The sequence below is a fragment of the Nipponia nippon genome, unplaced genomic scaffold (assembly GCF_047370975.1).
Source record: "Nipponia nippon isolate SJK-2023a ecotype South Korea unplaced genomic scaffold, ASM4737097v1 scaffold_24, whole genome shotgun sequence".
Classification (NCBI taxonomy): domain Eukaryota; kingdom Metazoa; phylum Chordata; class Aves; order Pelecaniformes; family Threskiornithidae; genus Nipponia; species Nipponia nippon.
The window spans coordinates 7,311,570-7,324,869 of NW_028262341.1; the positions used below are offsets into that span (position 1 = coordinate 7,311,570).

The 13,300-nt window shown below is 47.9% G+C and overlaps 1 protein-coding gene and 1 long non-coding RNA gene across 4 annotated transcripts in view; one reads left to right on the top strand and one right to left on the bottom strand.

Moving 5' to 3' along the window:
* ELL2 (elongation factor for RNA polymerase II 2) overlaps positions 1-11,082 on the bottom strand; it is a 44,353-nt gene extending 33,271 nt beyond the window's left edge. For all 3 annotated transcript variants that reach the window (XM_087761427.1, XM_087761425.1, XM_087761424.1), the window contains exon 1: positions 10,862-11,082. In XM_087761427.1, coding sequence (XP_087617553.1) covers positions 10,862-10,990 — 129 coding nt within the window. In that variant the 5' untranslated portion in view covers positions 10,991-11,082. The remainder of the gene's footprint in view (positions 1-10,861) is intronic.
* On the top strand, positions 15-5,407 carry LOC148055320 (uncharacterized). The gene is made up of 3 exons (XR_015705596.1): positions 15-616; positions 1,304-1,489; positions 3,512-5,407. It is a non-coding gene; the product is annotated as an uncharacterized LOC148055320 (long non-coding RNA).
* Positions 11,083-13,300: the final 2,218 nt, after the last annotated feature.

Below are 13,300 nucleotides of genomic sequence, written 5' to 3' on the forward strand. Positions count from 1 at the left end.
GAGAAAGAGAATAAGTAGAATGTAAGCAAAATGACAAACCTCCATGCTCTGGCAGGAGTTATTTTGCTGCAGAAAGAGAAGGTGGATGCGCTCACAGCAAACTGGAGGGCTCCTCGCGCCCATACCATGATGCAGACCCCAGCGGGCAGCAGCGGCCAGGGCTCTGGCAGCAGGGCTGGGCTCCTTGCAGCACCCAGGGTTTCCTCCACTTGGCGTTGAGAAGCCCGAGAGCTGATACTTTATAGCACTCAGCAAGGACACTAAGGCACCATGGGGAGTCTGAGAAAATGCTAGAAGTTGTACAACGATATTTGCTAGCATGGAAAGGAAAAACAACCCCTCCTCTGCTCAATGTACCACTGAACGTGAGAATCCAAAATGGCATGTTTTCCCCCTCCCAAACCCTTCCCTGCTGTCCCGGTCACATGCAGATTGGGATTGGCTTCATTTCTGAAGAGACTATTCAATGACACTATTTTTACATGTACTTGAGTTCTGGGTATCAGCTCAAGTTGCGTGATGAACACAGGCAACCTGCCTACTCGAAACGTCTTGATAACGATGGCTTTCCTCATAAGGACAACGCTCAGGACCCCGTTGCTTCCCACTGTCACAGGTAAGCTGCTCTTTGCCCGAACCCCCACGCATGCACCAGTACTGCCAGGAGCACTTGCAACACTGGAAATGGAGTCTCCCACCACAGCACCTTTTGTGCTGCTCCCAGCAGTGCACACAGCCCAGCTGTCCTCAGGAAGGCAGGGGATAGCACCCCTCTTCTGCTCTTACACTCTTAACTTAAGCCAATTAACCTCAGCTAGCACATGTCTTAAAGACAAAAAGATATTCAGTACAATCAAACTGGCTCCAAAAAAATTTCAAGCTCCCCCAAACTCTCCTCACTTCTTCAGCTACATATCTGCCAAGGGAAATGGGCAATATGGCCAAAAATAACAAATGCCACCTATGCCTTGTTTCTATAACTTCATGGCACCAAGCGCAGCCTGTTCCTGACCTGCAAGGATGGCAGCACTGCTTCTTGCAAATGTTGGGGGGAGGTGGGGTGTGTAAAATCAAGGAGCTTGCTAGTTGGAAACTACTTTTCTTTGTCACAAGCTGCCTTCTTGTCAGATCTGCTCCTCGACGCAGCCTAAACAGCAACACCACCAGTGCCAGCAGGAGCCCACTGATAAGAATATTCCATTTTAGCAGCAATGCTGACTTTGCTCAGCTTTACTGAATCCTGAAATTATGCTGCTGGACACAAAAACATAGGACAGCTATGCTGACTAGCTCTATTTGCTAGGCTTTGTCCACAGGGTGTTACAGGGAGTTTGCCAGCCCACTGCAAACACTTACACTAAACAGGCTGCACCAAAGGATGACATCCTAATGAATACAGACTTTACTCCAGCAAAAGCAAGTGGTTATGGACTTAAAATTTAGGTGCCATTCAGGAGCATTCAGGACTCAGCATCACTGGAAAGGTGAGGTAGGTCCACCTCCTGTCACCTCCTCCCTTCAGCCACAGGTTCCTCCTCCTTCACTTGCGCTTGTCTCACCCTTTCGCAATAAAATCCATCTCACTCATCCAGCAGAAAACTCCCCATGCTGGGCTTGGCAATGAACTGATGCTGTTCATGCGGGTGCCAGTGAGTGCTGGAGCCATCAGCAGGCAGGCAGCAGGAGTGTGCGACTAAGCTGAGCCTCACTAGTGCTCAACATCACCTCTGAGCAGCACCCGACACCAAAAAATCCTGGAGAGTGACTCAGGCAGAAATAATACCACTGGAGAGTTGGAATTACCACATGAATTGGTGGCAGGGTCTTTAAAAATGGCTATGCTTGTTTTTCCACAATCGGAGGCTTATACACCATCTCAAGTTACAGAGCAGCCAACAACACCTACAACCTTAAGCCCTGAAATGGCTTGCTGCAAATTTGTCTGGTCCACAAACCCTCCAACTTAAAGCCAGAAAGTTTTAGAGGTGAGCCGACATTATTAACATACCTATCTGCTTATCCAGCACATACAAGTAAACTCATTTAAAAAATGCAGTGGGTTACATATGCAAAGTTCAGCACACAGTTATGAATCCTAACCTTTGTCTGAGGTTTTCCAGAATGAAGTTTAACGCTCTACATGGAAATAAACGTATGAAGGCACATCATAAAACACCAAGCCAGACAGGCGATGTCATGATTGCGTACAACCATGCAGCAGCCATCACCTTCTTCTAGTGGCTCACAGAATTTGACACAAGCTGATTTTTGATCCAGAGAAACCATGCGGGCTTCACCAGCCACCTCCTCTACTACAGCACAAGGACATGCCATTAAAAAAACCCCCAAATTTAGCAGGGCATCAAGCAGAAAGGTCTCACCTACCTACTGGCAGGTGGTCTGGAGCAGCAGGCTGCTGCGGTGGGGACAGAGGCAGGGGACCTTGGCCCTCCAGCCAAACCTTCTGTCACCCCCCTGTGTCCAATGAGCCCACTGCTTTGAACAGCCACCACGCGGACCTCAGGCTTCAGGCACAGATGTGGGAACTGCCTCTCCAAACCCCCCTTCCCTCTGCTTCCCCAGGATCATCCAGTTTTCCTGTGTTTCTTTTCTTGCAGCAGAGCACGAAGTTTTGGAGAAGCGGCTCCCTGCTGGAGCCCAGAAGTCCCACCACTTTCCTGTGCCTATTCCCCTCGTACTTCCCCACCACCCACCCTTGTTAGGAGTGTTAGAGCGTGCATCCCCCGTTAGCCCTGTTCTGCATCCATTCACACACTTGTCCACGAATTGGCCTAGTCCCTGCCTGAACCCGCTGATATTGCCTGCCCCCAGCCTCCTATGACAGCAAGGTGCAGTAGTCCACCATCAAACAAGTGAACAGACCCACCTGCTTTACCTTTATCTGCTGGTTCCATCAAGTGCCCTCTCACTCCAGTATTGCAAGATACAAGCAGTATCAGCTCTACCATCACATCACCTATGATTCCCCAAGCTGCAGCCCTGTATCCTTCAACTCCCCAGTGGAGAACCCCAGCCTCCATGGTCTCTTCTTGCATGGCAGATGCTACAGCTGGAGAGAACGAGCAGAGGACAGCTCTCCTCCCTTGCATCCCTCATAAACCAGGCTTGCACAGGGGACTTGAAATGTGGGTTTTACACAGTGCCAAAGGGACCCTTTACATCACCCTTAATGCCGTCCCAGATGGTGCCCAGCTCCCTGTTAGATTTTCTGGCTGCTGATCCACACTGAACAAATGCTTTCTGACGACTGGAAATTGCAACTCCAAGATCTCTCATTTTGTAGCTGCAACTGCCTATTCCAAGTTTCATGTCATGCAGAGCTTATTTTTCTCCTACATGTTACATTACCTATGGTGAAAACCATATGCCACTTTTTTTGCCACCAATCCAGATTGCTGAGGTCTTTCCAGAGCTCCTCAGCATCACTTTCTGATCACCTGAAAAACCCAAGTATCACTTCCAAGCTTTGACATCTCAATATCTTCTCCAGGCCATTGCTGAATACGTTAAGTAAAACTGGTTCCAGGACTGACATCTGGGAAATCAGAGGTGGATGTGTTTCCCTGCTGAAGAGGCACCACTAACCCAGACCCATTTCTGCACATCGTTCCTCCGTTGCCAATCTGACCAGCATCACCTCTCACCTAACGTGTGAGCTGACCCCTCCTCCTAATCTGCCCTCGCCAGTTTGGCCCGTTCAGCCCAAAACTTCTGGAACAGCACAGACTTGAAAATCCTATGATCCCACACCTGGGGCATAAACTCCAGAGTCCCATCTAGTTAATCCAAGGAAGTGATCCTGGAAAAATTGTTAGCGCCCGAAACAGCTGGAGCAGCATGTACATTGCCTCTCTAAAGAGTAGGAATAATCAGGCGCCAACTCAGCTGAAAACCAAGCTACAAACAGCTCCAAGCACACTTCACTTAAGTCATTACTCTTTATTTGCATGTGAAGCTTTTATTTAAGATAAGGAACAAGTTCTCCTCCACAGGACTGCTTAAAAAAAATTAGCTAGAGGAGCTGTGACATTCAGGTCTTAAATCTCTAATTTGGAGGCCAAAACCTCAAGAACTAGCTGGATTGTCTTCTCCAGGTTCACTATTTTGCTTAATAGTCTTTGGGCAGGGACTGTGTCTGCTCAGAAGACTCAAGATCTGTGGACACACATGGCACACTGCAAATAACTCAGATATTTATAAGGCACCACCCTTGTATATGAAGCTAATTATCTACTGTTTTTCAGGCACGTTGACTCAGAGTGAGCAGAAGATGCCTTCGTATCAGCACATTAGAGATCGTAATGTATAATAAAATTTTTCATATGCTTCCATAATTTTTAAAGAGCTATGTATTATGTAGAAGGAGGCTAGGATAAGATACTGGTGCTCTCTAGCAATGTCAGCCTAAGGATTTCCCCGATCCCCTCCTCCTCCTTTTGGCAGCTTCCCTTCCCTGCCTCAGGGCTTACAGCTGCCCACTGAGCCCAAAAGAGTTATTTGTCAATTCAGAGCATGGCTGTGCATCAGCACAACTTATGCTGAGGAATTACAGAGGTCTCCTCCCAAGGAGAAGAAAAACCATCTGGAATGAAAGACTACCTGCACTGATAAAGTCCATTAAATTACTATAGACAGTATATTGCTGCCATGGAGGATCCCTCCTTATGTACGTACTCCAGCGAGCGCATCAGCCACATCATGCTTCCAAATGGCTGCAGCGACTGAGGAACTGAAGCAGCCAGCCAGGCTGCACTTAATGAAGTTCAGATTGCCAACTCTGACCTCCAAATGTGTTATATATTGAAATAACCATGTTGTGAGGTGGCAGAACCATTTTGATACATGGATATGGAGATACAACAGGAATGTAGCCTCCTTTGGTGTATCCATGCTGATTAGTCTTCAAGTTACATTGCTTTGTTGGTGGGGTTTTTTTTAGACATACAACGTCTTCTACGATCTGGACAGTACTCAGTAAGCAGGAAAACCCAAAACATTTAAAAAACCTTAGCACACAGCTCCACGACCTGGTTACTATATAGAGACACAGCACTCATCATTACACCAAGAGTACTTCACAAATACCGGTGCATTTATCCTCTTATTTGCCACAAGCAGGCATTACCACCACTTTACAAGCAGTAACAGAAAGAGACTATTACAATCTGCGTTACCTGGTAGTTTCGGGTGTCAGCTGTGAAAAATCCAAGTTCTGATTTTCACCGACACTCGTTGGCACTTGACATTCTGACCTGTAGCACCTGGTTCTCTTCACTGCACCCATGACCAGCGTACAGCAGCTGCAGTCTACACGAGGGATGCTGCCAAAGTGAGCACTCAACCATCTGATGCCAAAACCAGACTGCCAGCACCAGCACTGGGATAAGGTAAGCAGAAGCAGTGTGCACGTGCAGAGGGGAATGGGCCTCCCTGGTGCATCTCATCAGCTCGCCCCATCTCCTGGATGCTTTCACAGCATTGATGTTGCAGCCCTGGGGCCAGACAGGAACAGACTTAGGAGAGGGGAAGCAGTGGAGATGTTGGCTCAAAAGGTGGGACTGCCCTTCCTAGGGAAGCTGACAAATAGATCTACTTAGCTGTATTGGAAAACAAAGTTGTTTTCTTGCTGCATGGCCATCAACTGCTCAACAGCCCACAGTGCCTGAAAGAGGAAGGCCTGGCTCCTTTCTCTACCTGGTTCCCTCCAGCACTTGTGGGTCTCTTCTGTAACCTCCTTCAACTCGCTAACCTAGAACATTCCCAAAATATAGTTAAACGGGTAGTTTTCTCCAATGGAAAAAAGTGGAACAGGACTTCCCCTTTCAGGAGTCATGAAACCTCAAATCAGTTCAAGCCATCTCAAAATTTCACTCTGGACGTTCAGTTCAGCTGTGTCTCTAGTGATCACCTGTGCAGAGTGCAGGCAAGGCACTATGATCAAGCCATCACATCTGCTAGGACAGTGTTTAACTGCCATAAGTTCTCCCTGCAGTCCTGTGTCTCATCAGCCACAACCTTCTGACATCTGAAACAGGATACACATCTTAGTCACTTCATACCAGACCTCTGATTTATCCAGGGCACAGTCCTGTGCGCTAGATGAGGTAGGAATTCTGCAGGAAGGCAGTGAATCAATACCACTGGAAGGACTACAGCTACCACCCAGCTACCCCAAAGAAACTGTAGGGATTAAGATTTTTTTTCCCCACTAACAGACTTGTTTGAAATCAGACTCAGAAGTTAGCGACAACACAAAAACACGCAGAGTGACATCACCCAGTCCTTGCTGCCATAAGAAAACAGGTTCAAAAGAGCTTGCAATCAACCAGTCATTGATGAAAATGCATTTATAATGAATGCTCGCATTGCTTGAATCGATTAACTCTGCATTATCAGTTACATCATATGTTAAGACACATGCAATCTTAAGATTTCAAGAAATAAAACAAAAATAGACATACAACTTACTATCAACTTTCCATCACTATTTTTAAGCTGGCAACATGAAGGCAAAACCACAAAGATGTCACATAGGCACATCCCTTCTTTTGCACAGAAATGAACATCACTCCTCTGCAGTTTGGATATTGGTGGCAAACATGCTAGTGGCAGATTTTCATTTAAGTGCTGACGGCAAAATGGAATGACTTGGGCTCTCCCAGCTCCACTGTAGGCTCTGGAAGTGCCCTGCAGGAGCCAGATGCTCCTGCACACTCCTGTTCCTAGGATGATCTTCAATCTCTTCCCTCAACCTCTTCAGCCATACTTTTGCTCACTGCTAGCTCGATTCACCCCATTCCCTTTCCCTGGGAGATGGGAGAGACAATAACGAGCTGACCTCAGCCTTTGGCTGCCCACTCAAGAGCTCATAATAATCCTTGCTCCCAGTCTTCTCCATCACTCTCAGTTAACCCCAGTCTGCTTTTCTCTTTTCCTAAGGCTCATCTTCCCAGTTTTCTTGTGTCATCACCTTTAGTTCCCCCTCCAGCCAAGTCCCACATTGTTAACTCCGCAGCTGCTCCTCTAGGGTAGCATCTCCGCACCGCAGGTGCCAGAGTCCATCCTTATTCACCTTAATCTAACTCCAGCACAGCTGTGGGGACATGCAAGCTACAGTTTTGAAAAAAAGACTAACAAGGTGTCCACCTTATAGCTGACCTCAAAAGCAAAAAAGCAAAACCTAAGACATCTGCCCTACCTGTGAGCAGAAGCACATCCTCATTCCCAGCAGGACCCTGCCAGAGCTCCCTAAAAGGCCAAACCTTTCAAACAAATGAGTTCCCTAACCTCCAGCCCAAACCCTGGACATCTGAGGCAGATACAAGCCATGGGAAAATTTGAACCTAGGAAATGAAATATGGCAGAGCCCCATGGCTCCATTTCAATTGCATAGAGCAGGGGAACATCAGGCAAAGATCACATTTCATATGTTTACTGACTCAGCAGCTCTGCAGCTGGAACATCCCAATGACTGTTTGAAGAATAAAAACTTAAATGTAAAACAAATTCCTAAAAGTCACAATTACCCTTTGCTTTGAAAAGCTCAGATTTTATAGGCCAAAACCTTTGCTTTAACAGCATGCAGAATAAAATATACACCTCCAGCTGCTTTTACCTGGAGAAGCACAGCTGAAACATGACTGTAGATAGACATTAATTCTGCAAAAAGGCACATCATTTGAACACAGCCCTGTCCCTGCTGCTCTGCAGACACTACTCAATGCAGTATTCTCCAATCTGCTTCAGAGTAGTCAGCAGATTAGGTCAGGCCACCACCACCAAGAGTGAAATTATGTGCTGTAGCCAAGCCAGGTGAGAGGCTCCATGTGCACCAAGATAAAACAACTCCATTTCTCTTTAGCCTGTTCTCTTTATACTGCTTCTGAGGATCATGTAGTAAGCCAACTTTACAGCTAAGACAGCAAAAAGTGATTTTTGGTTTTTTTGTTGGGCTAAGTTTCTGCACAGAGGGTGGAGTTGCATGCTATAACTTGAGCTAATCTAATCAGTTAGCTGCCACTGAAAAAGGGAGGTTCTGCTCCCACTGCTTATCCTAGCCACGTGCTCTCTGTGCCCTCCCATTGCCTCAGCTCTCACGCTTCTCCATCCAGCACTAAACCAGTGTGCAAAAAGAAATAAAAGAACCTCACAACTAAATAAATTGGTTCAAAAAAGCCCCAGAGGGCAATACAAGGGATGGAGGGAGGTGACGCACCGGTGCCAACAAAGCTGTGTCTGGCAGCAGCGAGATGCCAGAGCAGCTGAGCCCTGGAGTGTGGTCCCACTGGCAGGCGCAGCTCTGCCCAGGGTGGGCAGGGACCGCTCAGCCTTGCTTTTAGAGCAGGACCCCAGACATCCTGCCTGCACATGGGCCTTAGGTACCGCACCAGGGCAAGTCATCCCACGCTTCTCGCCGCTCTCTCCTGCAGAGCAGCTGCAACTCTGGCCTCTGAGGGCAACACACGGCACTTAACCAAACTAAAGCCAAAATACTACTCCCTGCTAAATACAACTTGATTTAAAAAACCTGAGCCATGCTTTAAATTAATACTGCCACAGATGATGCTCAAGGATCTTAAAGCATGCTGCTCAATATTGTTGAAGGAAACCTAGGCAAGAAGAATGTCCTTCATCATCTCAATCCAGTCTACCCTAGGCCATAATGATGGAGCACAGAGTAGGGAATCAGGATTTGTCCTCACCTATACTAAGCTGCAGAGATCAGGCCTGCTGAAGAGATACAATCTCTATTCTGTATTTCTGAAGGTGGAAGTGAAGTTAGGTGTTTTTAATGTAAGAATTTAAGAGTCTTTTGAGTTTTCTTTAACTGTCATGCCAACTAAGAAAATCCTTAGCAGAGGTAACAACAAGGAGCAAGTGCTTCATTCTTTATGCAGACTGTTTAAATTTGAACGTTAAGCAATTAAGTATACAGAGCCTGATTACATGCTGCCTAGGTTCTACAGGTGACGGGATAAGTAGGTCATCAGAGGGTTATCCTGATTTCTCACCTCCACACACTTTCTGCGATATTACTTGTGTTACACGGATAAGATCTTCCAGCACAGAACAGAGGCAGCAGAAGAGCTGTAGGTTACCTTCCTTCCCTTTACTGCATTCCCCAGTTCTCAGGAATGCTGGTTTTAAGCCTTCATTGCAAATTTTTCAGTTGCACAATCAGAACTGAAATGGATCAGCAATGTAGCTGAGCACTAAGCGAGCGAGAAGAAAGGTATCACCAGCTACAGACCATCAGTCCTCTCCTCCTCTGGCACTGGACAGATGTGTGAGCTAGCACATCACAACCAGACCTATTTAACACGGAGGCAACAGAAAGAGATAGCTTCTCCCTCCCTCATTCCTCCCCCTGACACTGATACTCTTGTCAAATGTTAATAAAACAAACCAAAAAGCATCTGCAATAGATAACTCTGAGGATCACTTCCTGAAGAGTGCCACAGGAGTCTTTCCACCAGTGCAGAAGTTAGAAATGTGTGATTTGGTTGAAATGTTTAAAAGATGACCCTTTCTAAACCCAGAAATTCCAGAACCTAGAATAACAAAACTTGAAGTTTTTATGTTCCACTATTCTTCCACTTGCCACTGCTCAAATGGCACATTCAAACTCCAGCAGGACCAGATTACGGAAAGCAGACCTGCAGGAAGAGCTGGAGTCTCGTTTACAGTTAGGGAGAAGAAGAAATAGCGAAATAGGGAAAAGAATTTCAATTATTTTCTTGATCATAATGACCACAAATAGCTCTTTATTCAGTTTGGAATATCCTGATGATTAGGCATGTATTACTCATTTTTCATGCAAGATTACATTAACTTGGAAATTGATCCTGGTTTAGAAAAAAAACACAGGTAAATAATTTACCCAAGTTGTTTCATAAATCAGAAATAATTAAACCTCTTCCAAGATGTATTTACCTGCAGTGAAGAAGGCAGTTTTATTACAGTCAGCACAATTTCCAACTTGTCATGTGTTTGAACATGCAGAAGTGTCCGATTTCAAACGGCGACATCACATATCACACTTCCACAAGGTGTGCGCAACCTTTTGGGATCTCCGCTCCCCGCCACAGTGTGAAATACCCAAGGCGAGGAGCGAAGCTCCTCGACGCTCGGCTCCCATCACGAGGGAAGCGCTCCGATCCCAGACGCGTGTCCCACCTGCATCCCACCGGCTGTGGGAGGGCATCCTTTCTCCAGAGCACAGAACCCGTTCGTCCTGAATTAATGACTTTAGATTACCTGCAAGGATCCCGGCATCACGAAACGCGGCTGCGACTGCAAATATCAAATACCTGAGTCACTTTTAAACACGGCACGGACGCACGCTGGCTTCGAGCCTTTTGCAGCCCCGCAGAAATCCCTGCCGCTGCCCACCTGCAGGGCTGCTTCGCCCGCCGTGACAGCACAGCGGCGCTTGGCAAACGCTTGTATAAATGACGTATAATGATAAATTCACTAATTTTAGCCAGCAGGCACGCCGAAGCGCCGCTGAAAGTTGACCAAGTGTCACAGCGCGGAGAACATGCAACAACCGCCGACTTCCACCGGGCGCTTCGGACCCGTCCGCCGCGGGCCGCCTGCCACCGGGAGGGCTGCGTCCCGAGGAGCCCAGGGAGCACGAGTGGGCACCCGGCCCTGCCCGGCGGGTCCGCCGCCACCTGCACACCCGCCACGGCGGATACTGCGGGAGGGACCCCGCGGCAGACGGGAAGGCGGGTGGGGGTCGGTCGAGGCTGAAGGTGCGGCCGCCGAAACCGCGACAGCCCCCGCCCCGGTGCAAACCCGCAGAGCCCGGCGACCGGCCGCGCCCCCCGCCCCTCACCTTGCAGCCCTGGTAGCTCTCCAGCGTCCGCAGGGCGGTCTCGGTCAGCTTGACGTGCAGCACCGTCAGGTTGGGCGCCTCTCCCCCGCAGGACACGCCGTACCGCTCCCCTTCCCGCAGCTCCGCCATCTTACGCGCCCCTCAGCCGCCGCCGCTGCCGCCGCCGCCGCCGCCACCACCGGCCGCTACGGCCATCCCGCCGCCGCCGGCTCCGCCGCGCGCAGCCGCGTCGCGCCCATTGGCCCGACGGGGCGGAGCCCCCGGTGAGGGGCGGGGCCGGCGTGCGACGTCACTGTGGTCGCTCGGCGGCGGCGGTTGGGGCGGGGCGGCGGCGCCTGAGGGGCGGCGGGAGCGGGCGGCGGAGCGGGGCCGTCAGCGCCGCAGCGGACTTTGGTAGAAGTAAGGGTGCAACGGGGGGCTCCGGCTGGCTGCCCGCCCCCGCCGAGGCCCGCGGGGCCCCGGGGCTTGCGGGGAGCCCGGTGACGGGCGGCCCCGGCCTTGGAAAAGTTAGCCAGCGTACCTGCGGGCGTCGGGAAACACACCGTCCTGCGCGCTCCGTGCGCGTCACCTTGTACCGAAGGGTGTTGGTGCCTCAGGGTCGGTTTGCCAGCTTTACCTGCTGCACTGCTATCACTAATTACTGCTTTTTTTTTTTAGAAAAAATGCGCACACTGGCCGTTCAAATTGTTGAAGCAGCTTTCTAGTTGAATTGAGTGCTTTTGTAGAAAACTCTGCTTCGTTGTCTCATAGGTAACGGAGCAGCTTGATACCACTAACCAGAACATCAACGTGTAGCCCTCCTAGCCCAGGCCAGTCCTACCCTGGGTAAGTCAGTCAGTCAGGATTAGTGCAGATGCATGATCATTCAAATTTCATCTATTTGACGAAATCCTCCAGGGTCTTTTCTCACTCCATCGTTTCCTAAACAGAGGCAAGCCAACAGCATCCAAAGGCCCCCATGTGCTCTGCAGGAGGAGCTGACATGCAAGAGCAATCGGTTTAGCAGTGACCAAAATTACAGGCTGATAGTTCTGCTGACTGCAGGTTGCCATTTAAGTTACTTGCATCCATGGAAAATATTTCGTAGGCAGCTTAAAATAGTTTTACTTTCATTTTCTCCATACCCAGTCTTACTCCTCTACGATTCATCTCACCTGGCACCAAAAAAACCTTGTCCAGTCATTACAGGGTTAGGGTTCAAAAGCATGCTATTTAAAATGTGTTGACTATTATCTTCCAAAGCACGTTTTTCATGTCACAAATTAAGATCTTGTCTTTACCTTCAAGACCATGTCCATATCTGCCCTGGTCTGGTCTCCTGGCTGCCATGCTCGGATGGTAATTTACTGTTTTGATTTTCATCTCCACCAGTTTTGTTCTTTTCCTCCACTAGTAGTTGCTCTTTCTTCTATACTGCCCTAGATCAAAATATCTTTCTGATATATACACACACACACACGTATTTATGTGTGTATATATACACCCTCTATATGCATACATATATATATGTACATATATATATATACACACCCTCATACAACCCCCTTTCTCAATATATAATTTCTCAATATATACCTGTTTAGCTTCACTTTTTTGTGATGATTATTTCCTGGCCAAATTAAGCAAATAAAATATATAAGAAGAAACCTAATGGTAACAATCTCTTGACCATGTCATGCATAATTCTAGCTATAGTGTGTCATTTCTTATTTAGGGAAGGCTTAAGTAACTCCTATAAATGTCATACCTATAGGTGTGTTTATGCAGTGTTCTGTTGCAATCAAGGTTGCCTCTATATGGTTCTTTCCAAGACTGGTTCTCTGGAATGTAAATCAATCTTAACATGACTACTTTATTGTAGAAATAATAACATCTCGGGGACCAATAGGATATGGAGAGCAGACATCAGTGATTTCTTCAAACCGCCTCGATATGTAGGTCTTGAAGTTTTCACCAGGTCATAAGATATGCAGCAAGTGGTAATCCAGAGTCTGTACAAAAATAAAGACAAGGAAGTAGAAGGAAAAATGTACGAGTGCCTTGAAGAGATTTCACATTTTTAGTAAGCCAGTGCATTCATCCTCCTCTGAGCTCTCTGTTCCCTTAACACACTCTGCCATTGCTCAGCCCTTTAGAGAGTTTATTGCTTTTTGCTTTCCTTCTGTTTGGTTTCGGGGGGTTTTTTTGGGGGGGATGGTGGGGTGTATATAATGATTTTCTCTGTATGTTCAAATGTCAGGTAAACGAAAAACTGAGAACAGAGCAGTCTGCTTCAGCTCCCAACTTTGAGATGTTTCCATCCGTTTCCCCTTTAGTAGGCTCCCCAACACATCACCACAGGAAGAAGGTGGCAGATCCTCTCCCCCGCCAACAGCCCCAGGAAAAGCAGAGAGAAACTCATCTGTGAGACACACAACTGGGAGCTTTAGTAAAACAAGC